The 21,456-nt window shown below is 37.8% G+C and overlaps 1 protein-coding gene across 1 annotated transcript; it reads left to right on the top strand.

Annotated features, from left to right (window-relative positions):
• The first annotated feature begins 2,261 nt into the window (after nucleotides 1-2,261).
• LOC133038957 (serpin-ZXA-like) lies at nucleotides 2,262-2,864 on the top strand. Its single transcript, XM_061117691.1, has one exon. The coding sequence runs from the start codon at nucleotides 2,262-2,264 to the stop codon at nucleotides 2,862-2,864; it is 603 nt and encodes a 200-aa protein (XP_060973674.1).
• The last annotated feature ends 18,592 nt before the right edge of the window (nucleotides 2,865-21,456 follow it).

Here is a 21,456-nt window from a genome sequence, read left to right on the forward strand (position 1 = left end):
AGTTCTATGCGTGGATTCAACGAAGAATTAATAAGTCAGTGAATTTAAGTTATAAATTCTTGATCTGCTTATTGGAAGCTCGGTTATATAGACCCATGGTCCCCCCACTAGTTGAGATAATATTGCTTGTAAGACTCATATAATTGGTTTTGATTAATCAATTATTATTCTCAAATTAGACTATGACTATTTGTGAATTTTTCACTAAGTAAGGGCGAAATCGTAAAGAAAGAGTTTTCGGGCATATTTATTAATTATGATACTTTGTATGGTTCAATTAATAAATATGATAAATGACAATATTATTTAATAATTATTTATAGTTATTAAATAGTTAGAATTGGCATTTAAATTGTTGAATTAGAAAATTGGCGTTTTTGAGAAAATCAGATGCAAAAGTGATAAAACTGCAAAATTGCAAAAAGTGAGGCCCAAATCCATACTGCCATGGCCGGCCACTTTTATAGGAATTATCCTCTGATATTTTCATTATTTTAATGCCAAATAATTCAAACCTAACCCTAGTGGAATGCTGTAAATAGATAGTGAAGGCTTCAGGAAAATTACACTTCTCATTCAGAAAAACCTGAGCCTCTCTCTCTATACCTGGCCGCCCACTCTCTCTCTCTCTTCTTCCTTAAGATTTTGAAATACTTAGTGATTAGAGTAGTGCCCACACACAGCAAGTGATACCTCAATCATAGTGAGGAAGATCGTGAAGAAAGACTTTCAGCAAGAAGGAGTTTCAGCACTAAAGAATCAGAGAAAGAGATCCAGGTTCAGATCTTGATAATACTCTGGGATAGAAAGGATACAAGGGTTAGAGATGTGAACGGAACGAGTCATATTATTCTGCTGCACCCAATGTAAGGTTTACTAAACTTTATATGTGTTTATTTCATCGTTTTAGAAAGTTCATATTTAGGGTGTTAATCAACATACTTGTGAGTACATCTAAGATCTTGGTAAAATAATTTCCAACATATTCAAACTCAACCTTAGCAAGATTAGCCCTGGCAGATTGGTTGTTTCTTGGCACAACCCAGTTTTTATCGAATCTATAGTGACATACAGGGGCGGTATGGCCGGATCTGAGACAAACTTGACAAATGACCCGTTGCTGAGTGAACCTAGGATACCCTCGACCACGGCCAGAGGCAGGCTGATTGTTATCAGTTGAGTTCTTAGAGTTGGCATATGGTCGAACACCACCAGAACGTCCATTGCCAAAGGTCAAGTTAGCCTGCATTTTGACAGCCAAATCTGTCATAGATTGGTGATGCTCAAGACGGCTTTCATGAGAAAGAAGTAAGGCTTGAACTTCTTCAATGGTCAGATTCTCACTCCGTGAAGTAATCCCTGCTACAACAGAGTCAAAATCTTGTCCAAGACCATTTAGAAGTTGTAAAACCAAGTCTTGATCACCAACTGGTGAACCAGCAACATTGAGAGCATCAGATATAGATTGAATCTTGTCAACATATTCAGAGATAGAAAGGCTTTCCTTTTTGATATTGGAGAACTGGCATTTGAGTTGAAGGCGACGGGCTTTAGTTTGGCTCGAGAATTTCTGTTCTAGTGCTTGCCACACTGCAAAAGAGCTTTGGTAGATAGCAACCGACGCAAGAACAGCCTCTGTCATTGAAGATCTGAGCCATGAAAGAAGGAGCTGATCTTTTCGCCTCCATTGAACATATTCAGGATTCGATGTGCCATTGACAAGATTCATTGGTGGTGGTACTCCGGTGAAGAGAATTTCATCAAAATCGTGTCCAATCACAGTTGGCACGACCTGGGATTTCCAAGAGAGGAAATTAAGGCGGTCTAGTGTGAGAGTGAGAGAGGACGTGAGTGAATGAGAAAAAGGATTCCATGAGGTAGTAGCAGGAGCTGTGGCAAGAGCCATTGGTGCAAATGCAGGATCGGTTATGGAAGAAGCCATGGACGGTAGTCAATTAGCGATTGATACAGTGTAAGAACAATAACCATGGAACCACTAGAACAGAGAAAGAGAAAAATAGAGAGGAACAGAAATGAGAAGGCAAAAGCTAATCCAAGAGATTAGCAACATCTTTATTTATAGAGAGAGATTACAGAGTCTTTACACAGAAAGAAAACTTAACAGAAAAAATAACTACCTAACTAATAACTAATTAACAGAGTTAACAGAAATAACAGACAACCAAGATTAGTTATTAACATCGAAGACTAAAGATGAAAAGTTTCACATTCTTAACAGAGAAACAATCCAAGTACCTTTCATGAATAGTCATAATGTTTATCATGACTATGCATCCCTTGATGATTTCAAGGTTCTCAAACTCCGATATGAAAGAATAGCATTAGGTAATAATGGAAATCAAACACAATTCTCTATGTACTCGCTTCTTCCTCATGATACGTACGGGTTACAAGATATGGTGAAAAAGTTCAATTCAGATCCGAAACTGTTGGCGCCCAAGAGTCTTAATAATCATCTAAGGAAGGTGGAACTTTCTCGTGTGTCAATTCCCAAGATGAAATTCTCTTATGGTGTTGATGCTAAGGAGTTACTTGAGGATCAAGGGTTAACTTTGCCTTTCAGTGTGAATGATGCAGATTTCTCAAACATGGTTAATGTCAATCCTGTTACTAATGTTTATGTTAACATTATGGTTCACAAGTCTTGTATCGAAGTGAATGAAGAAGGGACAGAGGCTGCTGCTGCCACCTTTGTTGGTTTTTTATGCGGCGGCTGGACTCCAAATTATAAGCCTCCTCCACTCCCTACCTTTGTTGCTGACCATCCATTTATGTTTATGTTTGTCGAAGAGTTTTCCAACCTTATTGTTTTTACCGGAGCTATTCTTGATCCACGAAAGTAAACACCTTTTTGTTTAGGACTGTCGTTTGCAATCATTAAAGAGGAGTCTCTACACTTAGTCTTCAAGCTTCTTTTGTCTTTTCTTTTGGTACTGAATTTTCTTTCTTGTAATAAAGTAATAATTGAAATGACACTAATATAATATAATGAGTATTCTGCGTACTGTTTTGTAAACAAATGCCCGATATAAATTTGAGTAGTCACTGAGAAACAATTAAACTTAGAAAACTATTTTTTTCATATGACTATTTTGATTTCATGACAGGAAATAAATAGTATGATCAAATCATGTATTAATTAAAGCTGAAAATACTGCTAGCAAATCAAGTTTAAAAGTGGAGATTTTTTTATATTAATAACCCATCTAAATTTTAATAAATCTTAATTTAATTGTTAGCTTAGAAAAAAAGAAAAATATCAAGTTGTCACACATGGATGAGGTTGAACAATTGTTCTATTTTGTTTTCTTCAAATAATTGTTTTATTTTCTAATATTCAAATATCTACCAGGATTACAATTTACAACAACTACATGCCTATATTAGAGTTTTGGTTTCTTTATGTATAAGTGCATATATGTTTATAGTTTTTATTTGAGTGTTTGGTACGTAAATTATAAATTTTAAAGTGTGGTTAAAATTTTATTATATTAATGATTATATTATAATTTAATTCACTATAATCACAAATATATATAAAAAAATTATATTATATAAATTTTTTTTGTCTATATATTTTTTTTTAATTATTTTTCTCCAGTATAAATTTATATGCATTTGATATAAATAATTGATAATATTTTAAATTATATTTATTTGCATTTGATCCAATTACAACCGACCGCCAAATATATTAGATATTCAACTGTGCTCGGATCGGATCAAATGTTATTTTTGAATATCTAATTGTATCATATCAGATCTTGGATGAGGTGTCTGAAAATCCAATACATCTAACATCCAATCGAACTGTGACAGTCAGTAGTCCTGTGATCCGTAAGGGGAAATACCGGGTAAGCTGTGCAATCCCACATCGCCTGGGGAATGTCAAGTGGGATGATTCTGAGACTGTGTAGGTATGAGACTACACAGTTGAAGAGGGCTTAAATGGATTGATTGGTACTACCTATGTCAACAAGGTGCATCTTGTTTTTCGGTAGCCCATCACGAAAGAACTCCATAGTTAAGCGTGCTTGGCCTGGAGCAATTTCAAGGATGGGTGACCTCCTGGGAAGTTTTCCCAGGAAGCGTGCGAGTGAGGACAAAGCACGCTGGAAATACTCGTGTTGGTCTGTAGGGCCAGTCATCAATCCAGGAAGCAGCTAGAGTGGCGTACTCGTGTATAAGAGCCATTCATTCCGTGGGTGTAAGGACCCAATGGAGGCTTGAAGCGGGGACGTTACACGAACTAATTAGTATTTTGATTTAGTTTGGATGAGTAATTAAATTTTATGTTGTTATACATAAAATATATAAGTATATATGAAAATCATCATTAAAATTTTACTTTTTATTGGATTGGATAAATATTGGATCTAAAATATTGGATGGATCTGATTCGATCTAAAAAATAATAGGTCTAAAATATTAGACAAACTCGAATTAAACCAATAGATATACATAAAATACATTACACCAGCTCACTAAATTGGAGAGATGAATAATGAATTTAAGTAAATAATATAGAGAGACATACAAAATTTATAGTAGTTCACTGTTGGGTTTTGTGCCTTAAATAAAACCCATTACAATCTGATTAGTTATCAATCTAAGAAATTTAAAGTGATTTATGTTTGCATGAATTTTTCGTGCTTATGGTTTAATATATGCACAAAATCTGTTAAGTCCAGAACATATATTTATTCACAATTACAGTATTGTCAGCACAGTGGAATGTGATTGTGATTATATGATTCAAAAGACTAAGTCCCTGTTTCATCAGTGTTTTGGATTTACACTGATGTGATAATCAGCGATGATGTGTACTTACACTTGGAGTAAGTGTTATGTTCTTTCCAGGACATTGGTAAAGTATACTGGTTTCGAATGTATGGAGTATACATTGGACTGGACCGATATTGAACTTAGTTAAGATATTATAAACTTACTGTTGTATCTTTCCAAGTCAATATCAGTAGTTGATCTTAGATTAAAAGAATCTAAATCCTGATATGCTTAGGCTCAACTCAGGAGTGTTATTCATGTTCTTTGATTTATTAGTTAAGCCTACTTTTGGGTCAGGGTGATACGTATATTTTGGGAACATGATAGTATGATTGAGTGGGAGCGCTGAACATAAATATAGAATCGATAGCTTCTACTGGTGTATAGAAGTCAAGTGATGATTCCCTTCGAGCTTAGCTAAATAGAAGTAAATGGATGAGCTCTTGTTTCAGTGACTAATTCATAGATCACTAAAACATCATTTACAGGTAGCTAAGTGTTTTAAGGGGCCAAATACATTGAGGGGTGAAAACGGTAAATTTATCCCATCTCGATGTAAATCATCTATATAGAGGATCTTTGATCACATTAAGATTATAACAATGGTTAAATGAGATAGCATATCTATATCGTGAAACATATAGAGTGCTTTATATAAGTCTGAGAGTGCAATTCTAAGTTCAAAGAGTGGATTCAACAAGGAATTAATAAGTAGGGATTTACTTAGTAAATTCGGTTCACTTATTAGAAGCTCAGCATATAGATCCATGGTCCCATTCTAGTTGAGACCATACTGCTTGTAAGACTCAATAATTGGTTTATAATTAATCAATTATAATTCTAAAGTTAGACTATGTCTAATTTGTGAATTTTCACTAAGCAGAGGTGAAATTGTAAAGAAAAGAGATTCTAGGTTTATTTATTAATTAAGAGACTCTATATGTCTAATTAATAATTATATTAAATGACATTATTATTTAATAATCTATTTTAGTTATTAAATAATTAGTTTTGGCATTTAAATGGTTAGAATTAGAAAATTGGCGTTTTTGAGAAAATAGAAATAAAAATTGCGAAAACTGCAAAATCAAAGTGAGGCCCATTAACACCTATGGTCGGCCACTTGGATGAGTTTTTCCAATTAATATTTTCATTATTTTAATGCCAAATAATTACTAACCTAAACCTAGTAGTTTCCTATAAATAGAAAGTGATGGCTCAGTCAAAATAACAAGTTTTTCAAGCTTTTTGTCAGAAAATCAAAGATTGTTTTTTTTTTCAGAAAAACTGAGCCATCCACTTTCTCTCTCTATAGCCGACCCTACCTCTCTCTCTTTTCCTCTTCACAATTTCGAAACCCCTAGTGATAGAGTAGTGCCCACACACAGCAAGTGGTACCTCAATCATAGATTGGAAGACTGTGAAGGATCACACACAAAGAGAAGGACATTCGGGCTCAGATCTTGATAATACTCTGGGACAGAAAGGATACAAGGGTTAGAGATCTGAGTGGAAGGAGACATTATTTCGCTGCTACCAATGTAAGGTTTTCTTAACTTTATATGTGTTTAATTATTGTTTTAGAAAGTTCATATTTAGGGTGTTAAACAACATACTTGTGAAAAGATCTAAGATCCTGGTAAAATAAATTCCAACATTCACTACCTATGTCGCGATGGTAATGGAACTACATCTAATTTGAGTTTTAATTTCTCACGAGAATTACAAGAAAATTACTAAGGTGTGAGGCTCGAATTTTTAGAGAGATAGAAAGTAGAGAGAGATGCTCTGACTTTATGTGGACTTATAAGAATGTGCAAAATGAGCTAGAGGATCTATCCTTTTATAGGAAGGATGTCCTATTAAAATAATAATTAAAAAACAAAAAATATGAAAAAAAATTATTTTGAGTTGATCATGGCCATTGATGATGATCCATGACGATCCAATGGTGAAAATTGACTCTTGATGAAAATAGTCAATTTTTGAACTTTGAATCTCGTCTGTCGGATCATTTTCGCATTAAGGTGGTGTTTGCTTTGATGTAATGTAATGTAATGGGAATAGTAATTGTAATATGAATGATAATGTAATGGAATTAGAATTATAATAAGAATGGTATTATGATGTTTAGTTTAACTCTGTAATGAACATTGTAACCAAATAAAATAAGTTGTATATTGACAAAAATACCCTTAGTTTTATTATTTTTAATATTTAAAATTTTTTAAAAAAAAAGTAATAAAAAAAGGGCAAAAGAAATATTTTCTAACAATATAATCGTCATTACATTAGTTTTATGATGTAATGGGAATTACAATACATATTGTAATGACCATTACAATGTAAAGCCATTACAAAGGTTTAAAAATGAAAACAAACGATGTAATGGTAATAATAATTCCATTACAATTCTCATTACACTAAACCAAACATGCCATAATTGCTAAGAAAATTGCAACTTAGATGACGAGGAATTTTGGATCCGAAATCTTCATAATTGCAATGTGGGTATGAGACATGACTTGATAAATCTTTGAAATATCTTCGAAATGCAAGTTGAATCGCGTCAATAAGATTAATATTGAGAAATGTATGACCGTTTTACTGAAGGTTGTTCAGCACCTTACAACCAGGTTGACAACCCAGCGCCCAGCTTGACATTATGACATCAACCTGGATAGAGAGTGAGTGCTAAAACGTCCTAGACTTGTATTTTTTTGATACCTAAATGATGTGTTGACACCAATTAATCAAATTCAATGTTCTGGCAAAGTTGTTCACAAATTCTCAAAAATGTGATTTTTTAATTTGTGAAATCGGGAAGACTCAAAACTCCTTGATTTTGTCGATATTCTACATTGTTAAAAGGGTGAAATATCAAAGTGTGAATTTGACTTGTCACAAATTATAATCTCGTTTACTACGAAAAAATTGTTGAATGCTCGAAACGGAATCGAATTTTGATTAACATTTTCTCAATGACTTGGTTTATGTTGTGACAACTTTCATATAGTACCTAACAAGATTTACTATGCACCATGGTGTTTGTGTGGACAACCTTGTCTTTCAGTATATTAAGCGAAGTTTTCTCTGGAGTTCCTAGAAGGCTATGTTGGAATTTATTTTACCAGGATCTTAAATCTACTCACAAGTATGTTGTTTAACACCCTAAATATGAACTTTCTAAAACGATAAATAAACACATATAAAGTTAAGAAAACCTTACATTGATGTAGCGAAATTAATGTCTCCTTCCACTCAGATCTCTAACCCTTGTATCCTTTCTGTCGCAGAGTATTATCAAGATCTAAGCCCGAATGTCCTTCTTCTTTGTGTATGTGATCCTTCACAGTCTTCCAATCTATGATTGAGTTACCACTCGCTGTGTGTGGGCACTTACTCTATCACTAAGGTTCGAAATTTAGAAGAAGAAAAGAGAGAGTGAGATTTCGGCTATAGAGAGAAAAGGGAAGGCTCAGTTTTTCTAAAGAGAAAATTTTCTGACAGAAAACTAATGAAAGTGTGTCATTTTGACTGAGCCATCACTTTCTATTTATAGGCAACTACTAGGTTTAGGTTAGGAATTATTTGGCATTAAAATAATGAAAATATCAATTTGAAAAACTACTTTAAGTGGCCGGCCATGGTGTGTAATGGGCCCCACTTGGTTTTTGCAGTTTTCACAAATTTTATTTCTATTTTCTCAAAAACGCCAATTTTCCAATTCTAACCATTTAAATGCCAAAACTAATTATTTAATAACTAAAATAGATTATTAAATAATATTGTCATTTAATTTAATTATTAATTAGACATATAAAGTCTACTAATAAATAAATAAACCTAGAAACTCTTTTCTTTACAATTTCGCCCCTGTTTAGTGAAAATTCACAAACTAGACATAGTGTAACTTTAGAATTATAATTGATTAATCACAAATCAATTATTGAGTCTTACAAGCAGTATATTCTCAACTAGAATGGGGACCATGGATCTATATGCTGAGCTTCCAATAAGTGAACCGAATTTACTAAGTAAATTCCTACTTATTAATTCTTCGTTGAATACACTCTTACAACTTAGAATTGCACTCTCAGACTTATATAGAGCATATTATATGTTCCACGATATAGATATGCTATCTCATTTAACCATTGTTATAATCTTATTGTGATTTAAAGATCCTCTATATAGATGATCTACATCGAGATGGGATTTCTTTACCGTTCTCACCCCTCAATGTATTTTGCCCCTTAAAACACTTAGCTACCTGTAAATGGTGTTTAGTGATCTAATAATTAGTCAGTTAAACAAGAGCTCATCCATTTACTTCTATTTTCCAAGCTCGAAGGGAATCATCACTTGACTTCTATACACCAGTAAAAGCTATAGATTCCATATTTATGTTCAGCACTCCCACTCAATCATACTATCATGTTCCCAAAATATACGTATCACCCTGACCTAAATGTAGGCTTAACTAATAAATCAAAGAACATGAATAGCACTCCTGAGTTGAGCCTAAGCATTTCAGGATTTAGATTCTTTTAATCTTAAGATCAACTACTGATATTGACTTGGAAAGATATGACGGTAAGTTTATAATATCTTAACTAAGTTGCAATATCGGTCCAGTCCAATGTATACTCCATACATTCGAAACTAGTATACTTTACTAATGTCCTGGAAAGAACATAACACTTACTCCAAGTGTAAGTACACATCATCGCTGATTATCACATTAGTGTAAATCCAAAACACTGATAAAACAGGCACTTAGTCTTTTGATTCATATGATCACAATCACATTCCACTGTGTTGACGATACTGTAATTGTGAATAAAGATATGATCTGGATTTAACTGATTTTGTGTGTAAATGTAATAAACATATTAAACCATCAGCATGTAAAATTCATGAAAACATAAATCCCTTCAAATTTCTTGTATTGATAACTAATCAGATTGTAAAGGGTTTTATTTAGGGCACAAAACCCAACAAACTCCCACTTGCACTAACATAAAACAAAGTGTGCAAATAAGTCAATCTGATGTCTTGATCTTCAGATCAAGTGTAGTATATTTGAATCCACCCAAACTTCTGGAAACTAGTTCATAAATACATTTATGAAACATCCTTAACTATATGCTTTACTCATCAAGGGATACTGAAATCTTACTATTTTAAAGTACATCTGAATAAACAGAAGACATATCTCTCATATTTTAAAATATGGAATTGAGATAATAGAGCGTAGACTTTTCTTCAGTAATATAACTTTCTGGTAATTTCGAATTTATAAAGTTATAATTCTTCTCTGGTAGAGCTTGAATTATTATAGAATAATTCATCCACCCCCAAAGTAACCACCATCTCATAATTTCGAATGAGTTGGTGAAGATACAAGGATAACTGATATACAGTTCCTTAATATCTAACACATAGATCACTTTCATAAATCTTTCTTGAATATCTTCTAATGTTCCTTATTTGATTACATCTCAGATAGCTCCTACTCAATAGCAGATGTCTGGTTAAATAATACTTTTAACCTCTTTCTTGTTTGGAGAGTTATCTAGTTGTGACTTATTGTATTAGTCCAAAACTTTAAGTTTCTTTTGATACTAAGTCATCAACATAGCAGATTAGTATTTGAAGTGAAAAATACATGCCAGAGATTAAGTAATCAAAATTAAGATACCATAAAATTTTATGAGGATTAAGAATTCTTAGTTCAAGTCATTCGAATAGACTGAACTAGAGTTTTTTGTATCTTATTCTCATAATTCTGATAAGTTATATCTATCCACATTAATGGTTAGATTTGCTTTTCAGTAGTGTTCTTAAGTTCCTATCACAAGTGTCAACCTAAATGAAGATGGGTAAAGAATTTTAAAATTCTCCCACTCAATTAAGGTAGTGTGAAACATTATCAAAGAACTTTTATAGGTATCAATTTTTACTACAACAGTAAAACGAATTGGAACATACAATCAAGATCAAGGATTTATATTGATAATAGCTAAGTCATTATATTACTATCATGTTTAAAGAAAATATGTGTTACATAGGGTATTGTGGAGTAAACTCCACCCCTAAGTATATAGAGATTATGATCCACCCCTAAAGGTTGTAAAGATCATGATTCTCTAAGTGTTATAGAGTTTATGTGGAGTTGAAAACAATCTAGAGTTCATTAGATATAAAAGATCGTTGAACTGCATAGTTTTCTTAACTTTTCTCCACCCCTATCAGATCAAAAGATCCTTTTATTAAACAAATTCTTAATAATTGTATTAGGATTAACAATTATTAATAAACATAGAAATAATTTCTAGTGTTTATTTAATATAACTCTATGAAGAGTTGTAAATATTATAGAATTTGCATCAATAATAAAAACACTAACACATACAAACATATAAATATAATGTGGTAATTGTTGTTTAAGATAAAGTAAATGAAGCTCAATCTCATAAATTGCAATTTGTTTGAATATAAAATAAAATAAACTTTATTAATAATAAAAAAAATATTGCAACAATATGAGAAAACCAGGGATAAAAATCCTTAACTAAAATTCGAAATCTAAATTGTCTTTAAACTAAAACAATTAATTCAAAAAATAGATAAAAGAGCTTCATCTTCATCTTGGACGATCTTCACCCTTTATCCAGCTTTCCGATCCAACTCATCTGAGTTCAAGTAGCTTGGCCTATAAGAAGAAGAAACAAATAAACAAAGTTAGTCCAGAATCAATAATCCAATTGGATAATAATTCACTAAAACTCTTAAAGTTTATAGAAAGAAATACCTTGTTTCTTTGCAAGAAGTTTAGGACATTGGGGTTTCTAATGACCTTTCTCATTGCAGTAGAAACACTTTCCTTTTAAGTGTATCACCAGAAGCATCAGCCTTTTTGTTTTTCATGGCTTTTGCACGCTTCTTGGTGTTTTTCCACTTCTTCTTCGATTTGGGCTTAGAAGCAGAGGCAACATTTGCTTCAGGTTTGACCGTCCCATTACCGTTCCCAGAATTTTCAGGTTTACTCCCTTTCTTTTTGGGTCCTCCAATCAAATTTTCATATGTCTGAAGGTCATTGACTAACTCATGAAAGTCTATGTCCTTTTTATTCATGACATAATTTGATGTATAGGGCAGAAATGCTGGAGTCAGACTATTCAAGATAAGGCTTACTTGAGTAGTATGATCCATTTCAGCACCATGATCCTGGGCTTCTTGGAAATAACTTGCCATGAGGAGAACATGATCACGCACGTTTTGATGGGGTTCCATCCGTGCATTGATATATTTCTTAGTCGCGTCAAAGCGAGACTGAAGAGATGCCCTACCGAATAGCTCAGTTAACTTCGTCATTACTTCAGCAGCCTTTTCGGTTTTAGAAAACCGAGTTTTAAGGGTGTCAACCATGCTGGAAAGCATAAAGTATATGGCTTTGTCATTTGCTTTCTGCCAACGCTCATACTTTTTTTTCACAGCTTTGGATGCATTGTCCCCCGGCACTTCTGGAGATGGCTCAGTTAACACAAACAAGGCACTTTTTCCTATGAGAGAAATATTAATGTTCTCATTTCACTTTGAAAAGTTAGATCCATTTAGCTTATTTTCAGTCAACAGTGATAACATGGAATTCATCATGGTTATACAGGATACTACAAAATAATAAATAGAAATCAATAATGGTTTAACACAAAATCAATTCAGAAATTATAAGCACATAGCATGTAGGAATGATAAGAGAAAATACTAAAAAATACAATCCTAAATAATTTTCAAGGTTTTCAACAAACTGATATCAGTGTCCCGTTTAGGCGAGAGTCAAAGCTACCATCTATTGAATAGAGTTGTAAGCTCATCTAAAATGTTAAACATTCTAGCAACCTTTTATTCGATCACGATTAGAATCCAGCATTGTCCCGTTTAGGCGAGAGTCAAGGCTATTCTATCTTATGAGCTTCTACCATTGTTTCGTATTTTGCAAGTCAAATATGGTCGCCACCATTAGGGTAATCCATACCATATAAAACACTTACAAAGCTACTTATCTTTCGAGATTAAACGGTGCGAAATTGCTAATGAACGTTCCTCCATTAGGGAGGATTACTCACTAAAACAAACGCGATGTAAAACCAACAATAGTGATCGAATATCTTAATAATAATAAAGCTCATTCTTTAAAATGTATTTTCTTTATTATTTTAATAAAATATATTCATTAAATATCGAATTTAGAATTAAAATTCTAAATAAGAATTTAATTTAATATTTATAAAAATTATACTTAGATGGTGATTGAAATAAAATGAATTATTTCCATCTTAGTAGTAATTTTGATATATAAATATTAAGAAAATTAATTTAAGTTGTATTAATTTAAATTAATTAGCAACTTAAAATAAATATTTCATGAGAATATATTTATTGTATTTTGAAAAAGAAAGTATAAAACTATACTAATTTTTTGAAAATACTAAATAATAAATACTTAGGAAAAATACTTCAAGTAAAAATATCACCTATCTAGATTTTCATTGACTAATTAATTAAATTTCTAATAATATAGGGTAAATACCATTTTGGACCCTGTGTTTTGTAAAAGTTACCAATTGGACCCTGTGTTTTGTTTGTTGACCGAGGTTTTCGGCAACTAATAAAATATTATGAAATTACTGAGCTGTAAGAAAGTAAGAGAAGGATTTTTATGTGGTTGGGGCGTTAATGAGCCTTAGTCCACGAGTCTTTGTTATTTATGGATGTCTTTAATACAGAGAATATATTTGGGAGAGTTTCACCCTTATAAATACAGAGAATGTTCTTGGTGAGTATTTACTCTACTTGCTCATATGCAGCCCAAGATTCTCGATCCCATTTAATGAGCTTTGAGGGGGTATTTATAGTGTTTTTGGTGGGGTGATCCCTAGAATTATCCTTACAAGTGTATCTGTAAGTATCCATAAAGTTGGGTATTCCCAATGAATATACCATGGGTAATGCATGGTCAAATCCCTAGGTGTTGTAGGGCTTTTATGTGGAATGTCCTTATTCCCTTTTGATTGACGTGACTCTTCACAGTGTAGCCGTCGCTAGACTTAAATGATCATTACTGTGCCGCTGCTGGTTGAAGGTTGTGCCGTCAGACTTAATTGCGTGTAGCAGTCCCAACACGCTTCCTCTCATGCGGCATTTAATGTGACTTGATTGCTCAAGAGAAGCCTGACACCTCGCGGAGATGCCTTAGCGTTATTTGAGCTTCCGGGAGCATATAGAGTTCCATGTGCCTTCTCCGGGGGCTACGTCCTGGACGTTACCTTATGGCATAAAGACTTAGCAAATATTGTAAATTGCTTGATCCACGTGTCCTTATCTGGTTGGTCCACGTATATTGGTCAAAATCAGGGGCAACATTTACCCCCCAAGCCTTGTTTATTTGAAAAATGAAACAAGGCTTGTTCAAGTACCTCCGGTTGACCCCTCGGTTTCCTGACACGAGCTTTGAGCGCGTGAGGGTGTAATTAATGATGGCTTTTAATGCACCGATTCACTTTTTGCAGGGGTCGATTCGTTTCGCGCCCATTGATTGATACGGCGCATTAATGGTGTCAGACGGATACTCAAACGTTTCCACCGCCTTTATTGCAAATCGGTCTGGTCCGTTGATCTTTGAGCATTTGAATCGTGCGCTTCCCCACCGTTCGATCGGTAGGTGATGACGCCTGTTCCTCATGCATTTTTGCCTATAAAAGCCACCACCTTTTCTTCATTTCGGTTACTTCCCATTTCTTGCCAACTTTGCTCAAATTTCCTAGAGAGAAAATTCTCAGACCTAAAACAAGGCCTTTAAACACTTTGCAGTTTTCCCCAGTTCATCTTCGTTTGTTGCTATCAGTCCTTCTTGTCTCTATCCGACTCTCAGCAGGACCCCCAGTTTCAACACTTCATCGTAATTTCTTTGCACCCTTTGCTTTATTATTGAATGGCATGCTATTACTTATCTGTTTGTTCTTTTCTGGGTTTGCATTCGAAGTTTCTGGGCATGCATGTGTTTAAATCCTTCCTATGATTGGTCTGAGTTTACTGCTCTAGTGATGGGATTGTTGTTGCGCCTCTGTTGTTATTTTTTGTAGAAGACCATACGTTCTTCTTATAGTGGTTGCTTAGGGCATAGGACAGATTTTTTTTCTTTCTGTTTTCTTTAGCGTGTAAGGCCGTCTTCTGTGAATTTATTGCACCCGACCCTTGTCCAGGGAATCCTCCTAGGGTTTCCTGTATGACAGGTGTCTGGAGGGGGCCTCTTTCCAGCGGTTAGGGGACCCCCATTCCCTTTTTCTTAATTTAGGGTTTGGTATGGGGCCTAACTGCTGGAATTTTACTCTTTTTACAGAATCAAAAAATGTATGCTTCTGGCTCAAAGTCATCGAAGAAGAGTGGTAAGCGCCTGGCTACCCTCGAGGAGGTCTCCCTGGGGCCTGTTGCCCAGGAGGGGTACAAGTCTCGGGCGACCGGATGGGAAGCGGCCGAGCTTCACTCCACTCTGACCTGTCCCCACCAGTTGGAGAACATTGTGGAGGTAGCTGGAATTAAGCCTTCCACATCAGGGACGTATCATCGGCCACCTCGCGACGCGGAGACGCCCAACCACAACTACGGCGGCTTCGGGGCCTGGAGCCAGACGCATCTGATGGCTGGGGCCATGCTTCCTCTTCAAGATTATTTTGTTAATTTTCTAGTTTTTGTCGGCCTTGTGCCATACCAACTTATTCCCCAAGCATACCGCCTGCTTTCAGGCTTATTTATTTTTTATTCCGCCCGGGGATGGGGATCTCCCCGCCCGGCGGAAATTTTGTATTTTGATGAACTTGTTTCCGTCCCCAAAAAGGGGGACAAACTTAAGGATGGTTTTTACGGGTTCCGGGCCCATCCTGCTAACGAAGGGGTGGTCCCGTATAACAGGCAAACTCACGTTAAGGAGTATCGCCATCGTTTTTTCTTCTCCTCCGGGTTCCGGGCATTGGACCATTCGGAGCTCCTTACTGAGTGGGTGAGGATTCCTCCCTATGAACGGACTGAACCTACTCAGGCCTTTCTTTGCAGAGCCCAGGCCTTTGCCTCTTACGACTGGGCTGATCTTGACGTCGGGGGTCTGGTCACTACGGAGAACTGCAGGAAGGCAAAACTCATCCTTCCGCATTAATCCGTGGAGGACTCTAACCTTTCCCGGGTTATCTGTCCCAACGTGAGGGTGCCGGTCGCGGAGAAGACCTTCCAGGACGAGATCATTGCCACGGCAGAGAAGAAGTACTAGGAATACCTCTACCGGAAGGCCCAGGAGAAGGCGTACTCTAAGGCCCAGGCGACTTCCGGGAAGACACTTCGCGTGGGGAGCCCGGTGGAGAGAAGGAGTCAGGCGATTGCCAGGAAGCCCCTTCACATTAGGGATTCAACGGAGAGAAGGGCTCCCAGGCCACAGCCTTCGGCTCAGGAGCCGAACACTGGGGCTCCTGGTGCCAGCACTTGCAGCGCCGGTGGTAAGTCTCCTTTGGTAGTTCATTATGTTCCTTCTGTTGGCGAGTATGCCAGTCTTAGGCCCATAGGGTTCGACGAGCGCCTTTATAGATTTAGGATGCCCTCGACCCGATGGGGGGATCACTTGAAGGAATTTTATTTTTCAAACTTAGGAGATTTCTTAGGTCGGTCCCGTATGGGTTCTGGTCCTCTGGAGCCTGTTCCCTTAGGTCATTCAGCTTACATTACATCCAGCTGGTTCCGGCCTTCGGACAGCTATCTCGGAGATGATGCTGCCAGCATAAAAATTCGGAACTTTGCTAGGGCCGAATTAGAGAGTCAGGGTAGGACTAGCTTGCTTGCCATATCTTGTGTTGGTGGTTTCCCACGGATGTTCTAACACTTGCTTTCTTTTGTTGTAGCAGGTGCTTCTATGGACGCCATTTTGGCCGAACTTGCTGGGGTTCACACTCCTGAGGCTCCTCCTGCCTTTACTTCTTCCCCGATGGCCCCCGCTTTAAAGATTTCTTCCAGTGCTCCTCCAGACACTATTGATTTAGTGGATGACGAGGAGGTGCTGCCGGGAGAAGGTCAAGAAAAGCAATGGGGCTTTTCTGAGGAAGTTGAAGAAGGTGCAGGAGGGCTCCAGGCTCTTCCTGAGGAAGCTGAAAAAAGTGAAGAAGAGCAAGAGATTGCTCTGATTCGCAAGCGTAAAGGCAAAATGATTACCAAATTTCGGGAGAAGAAGAAGAAGCTTGATGCCATGGTGGAGGCACGCATCGGACCTCGTCTCCCTCCGCGCATTGATTAGGCCGTTCGAGATTAACATAGTACAACCAGGACTTCACCCACTTCTCTTATGATTATATTATTTTTTTTATATATATTGGTTTATATACAGCTACTTTGAAACAATACATTTATATAGCTGTTTTTATTTTAAGGGGAGACAATTTGTAATGCCTGTCCCCCGGCCATTTGTATATATTTTGACCTGCCCTTTAGGGCTAGGATATTTATACGTGATCTTTTTTTTTTACGCACATATTTCTCTTTTTTGACCTGTCCTTTGGATCAGGATTTTTATACTTATGCTTTTTATTTTTGTGCATACTCTTTTTGATCTGCCCTTTGGGTCAGGATATTTTACTTAGTTTGTTTTCTGTCTGTCCATGCGGTATACCCTAGTACCCCCCTGAGTGGCATAGAAACTTTTGTTTTTAAGGCACTCAGTTTTATTCAACATGTGGAGGATGTATATATTTAGACGGTACAAACTCTTTAAACAAAGTCTAAGTTACATTCTTGGCTATTGGTAATATTTTCTGAGGTGATCGGCATTCCAGGCTCTTGGCACAATGGTTCCATCCATTCTTTTTAGCTTGTAAGTGCCTGAGCCGATTTCGTCCTCGATTTCATATGGTCCTTCCCAATTTGGCCCAAGTACCCCCACTCCGGGTTCCTGGGTGGCTGGGAAGACTCTTCTTAGGACCATATCCCCAATAGCAAATTTTCTGTTTTTAACCTTAGAGTTAAAATACTTGGTCACCTTCTTTTGATAAGCTGCCATCCGTATTTGAGACTCGTCCCGGAGTTCTTCAGCTTGATCCAAGGCCTCTTGAAGCAAAGCTTTATTCGTGGCTGGATCGTAAGTCGTTCTCCTGTGGGACGGGAATAACGTTTCTACCAGGACCATCGCTTCACAACCGTACGCCATTGAGAAAGGCAAGTGACCGGTCGTGGTTTTGGGGGTCATCCGGTAGGCCCATAACACTCTTGGCAACTCTTCAGGCCAGTTGTTTTTGCAGGCCAACAGCTTTTTCTTCAAGGTGACCTTTAGGATTTTATTGACTGCTTCTGCTTGACCGTTTGTTTGAGGTCTGGCCACCGCGGAGAAGCTTTTCACTACTCCGTGTTGGTTGCAGAAGTCAGTAAATTCCCGCAATCGAATTGCTTTCCATTGTCAGAGACTATTTTGTGAGGCAAGCCATATCGACACACTATGTTTTTGATAACAAAGTCCAGTGCTTTTTTAGCAGTTATGGTCTTCATGGGCTCAGCCTCCGTCCATTTGGTGAAGTAGTCTACTGCTACTATTGCATACTTTACTCCTCCTTTTCCTGTTGGCAGGGACCCAATAAGATCTATTCCCCATACCGCGGAGGGCCAGGGACTAGTCATCAGGGTGATTTCATTTGGAGGAGCTCTCGGTATGTTCGCGAACCTTTGACACGAATCACACTTTTGGACGTAGTCTATGCAATCTTTTTTCATTGTTGGCCAGAAGTACCCTTGTCTCAATATTTTCTTTGAGAGACTGGGTCCTCCAGTATGATCTCCACAGAACCCTTCGTGGACCTCTAGCATGATTTGTCTAGCTTCAGGGTCCGATACACACCTTAAATAAGGCATGCTGAGTCCTCTTCGGTAGAGAATTTTATCCATCATTACATAACGATGAGCCTGATACTGAATCTTCCGAGACAGTGCCCTTTCTTGGGGCAACTCACCTCTTGTTATGTATTTATGATGGGGACCATCCAGCTGGGTTCTTGCCCAACCGTTATCGTGGTCTCTTTTATTTTGATGCTTGGCTCTGCCAAGCGTTCCACTGGTACTACCCCCAGCTCTTCGATTTCGCTATCTGAAGCTAACTTAGCCAGATAGTCCGCGTGAGCATTCTTTTCCCGGGGGATTCTTTCTATTTTGTAGTCCGTGAACTCGTGGAGTAATTCCCGGACTATTATTACGTACGCGGCCATTCGCTCGCTGCGAGTTTGGTATTCTCCAGATACCTGGTTTACAACCAGTTGGGAATCACTATAGACTTCCACTCTTTCGGCTCCTACGGCTTTTGCTAATTTCAATCCTGCTATTAGGGCTTCATATTCAGCCTCATTGTTTGAGGCTGCGAAGTCGAACGGTAAGGCCGCCTGGAGTCGCAGTCCGGTTGGTGATATCATTGCCACTCCGGCTCCGGAACCATTTTCATTGGAGGCTCCGTCTACAAATACTCTCCATGTGGGGATTGGCGGTACCGGCATATTCGCAGTTGCCTCGGCTTCGTTGCATTCAGTAATGAAGTCCGCCAAGGCTTGGCCTTTTATAGAAATTCAAGGTATGTAGTGCAAGTCGAATTGACTTAGCTCCATTGCCCACTTGAGGAGCCTTCCGGATGCTTCAAGTTTTTGGAGGACTTGCCGGAGCGGGTGGTTGGTCAGTATCTTGATCGGATGTGCTTGGAAGTATGGCCTCAATTTCCTTGACGTCATCAGGAGGCAAAAAACCAGCTTTTCAATGACTGGGTATTTTGTTTCGGCTCCTATCATGCGCTTACTGACATAGTACACAGGATGCTGAGTTTTCTCTTCTTCCCGGACTAGGGCAGCGCTGACCGCGTGTTTGGAGACAGCCAAATAAAGAAATAGGTCTTCTCAGAGAACGGGTTTTGATAAGATAGGAGGCTTGACCATGTGCTCTTTTAGCTTTTTGAATGCCTCCTCGCACTCGTCCGACCATTCAAACTTTTGGCACTTCTTCAATATGTTGAAGAAGGGTATGCACTTGTCCGTGGACCGAGAGATGAAGCGGCTTAAGGAAGCTACCTTTCCAGTCAGGCTCTGCACATCTTTATGCTTTTTGGGAGATGGCATGCTCAGGAGAGCCTGGATTTTTTCCGGATTTGCCTCAATCCCTCTTTGACTGACGATGGTGATCTTCCAACCGGAAAGTGAAGAACCATTTGTGTTTGTTGGTTCAGTTCAGGGATCTCGGATCCCGGTGATTTCGGCCATGTCAGCTAGAGATTTATTGCACGGCGGATGCTTAGGGTTTCTGGCCGTGGTGGTGGACACCACTCGGCCAGATACCATTCGGCCAGAGGACATCAAAGTGGTTCGGGAATTTTTGGATGTTTTTCCCGAAGAACTTCCATGGTTACCACCTCAGCGAGAGATTGACTTCGTGATAGACTTGGCACCAGGGGTGGAACCGGTTTCCAAAGCCCCGTATAGGATGGCTCCAGCTGAACTTAAGGAATTAAAGATTCAGCTCCAAGGGTTGCTTGACATAGGGTTTATTCGGCCCAGTGTGTCACCCTGGGGAGCCCCGGTTTTATTCGTCAAGAAGAAGGATGGATCTATGAGGATGTGCATCGACTATAGGGAATTGAACAAGCTGACGGTGAAGAATAAATATCCATTACCTAGAATCGATGACTTGTTCGATCAGCTTCAGGGGAAGACGGTCTTTTCTAAGATTGATCTCCGTTCGGGTTATCATCAGTTGAGAATCCGAGAGGAGGACATTCCGAAGACGGCTTTCCGCACTAGGTATGGACATTACGAATTTCTGGTTATGTCGTTCGGACTAACCAATGCTCCTGCAGTATTGATGGACTTGATGAATAGAGTATTCAAGGATTTCCTCGATATCTGTGTGATTGTGTTTATCGACGACATCCTCGTGTACTCTCAATCAGAAGAGGAGCATGAGTTACATCTTCAGATGGTACTGCAACGGCTTCGGGAACATAAGCTTTATGCCAAGTTCAAGAAATGTGAGTTATGGCTATCTCAGGTGTCCTTCCTAGGGCACATTGTGAGCAAAGATGGGATCAAGGTGGATCCCGGGAAGATCGAATCCGTTAGGGATTGGCCGAGATCGAAGACAGTGACACAGATCAGAAGCTTCTTGGGTTTAGTTGGATACTACCGTAGGTTCGTGGAAGGGTTTTCAAAAATTTCAATGCCCCTAACCGAACTTACAAAGAAAAATCAGCAGTTTATCTGGTCAGATAAGTGCAAAGCTAGTTTTCAGGAGCTAAAACTGAGGTTGATTACCGCTCCAGTGCTAGCTTTGCCTTCAGATAAGGAGAAGTTCGTAGTTTATTGTGACGCATCCAAACAGGGTTTGGGGTGTGTATTGATGCAAGCCGATCGGGTTATCGCTTATGCCTCCCGTCAGTTAAAGGATTATGAGCAGCGATACCCGACTCATGACCTTGAGTTGGCCGCGGTGGTTTTCGCATTGAAGATTTGGCGGCATTATCTTTACGGGGAAAAGTGTGAAATCTATACCGACCATAAAAGTCTCAAATATTTCTTTACTCAGAAGGATTTGAAT

Source organism: Cannabis sativa, chromosome 1 (genome assembly GCF_029168945.1).
Source record: "Cannabis sativa cultivar Pink pepper isolate KNU-18-1 chromosome 1, ASM2916894v1, whole genome shotgun sequence".
NCBI classification, from domain to species: domain Eukaryota; kingdom Viridiplantae; phylum Streptophyta; class Magnoliopsida; order Rosales; family Cannabaceae; genus Cannabis; species Cannabis sativa.

What these genes read in the sequence shown, in the direction of transcription:
- LOC133038957 (XM_061117691.1), top strand. Translation starts at nt 2,262, where the DNA reads ATGAATAGTCATAATGTTTATCATGACTATGCATCCCTTGATGATTTC.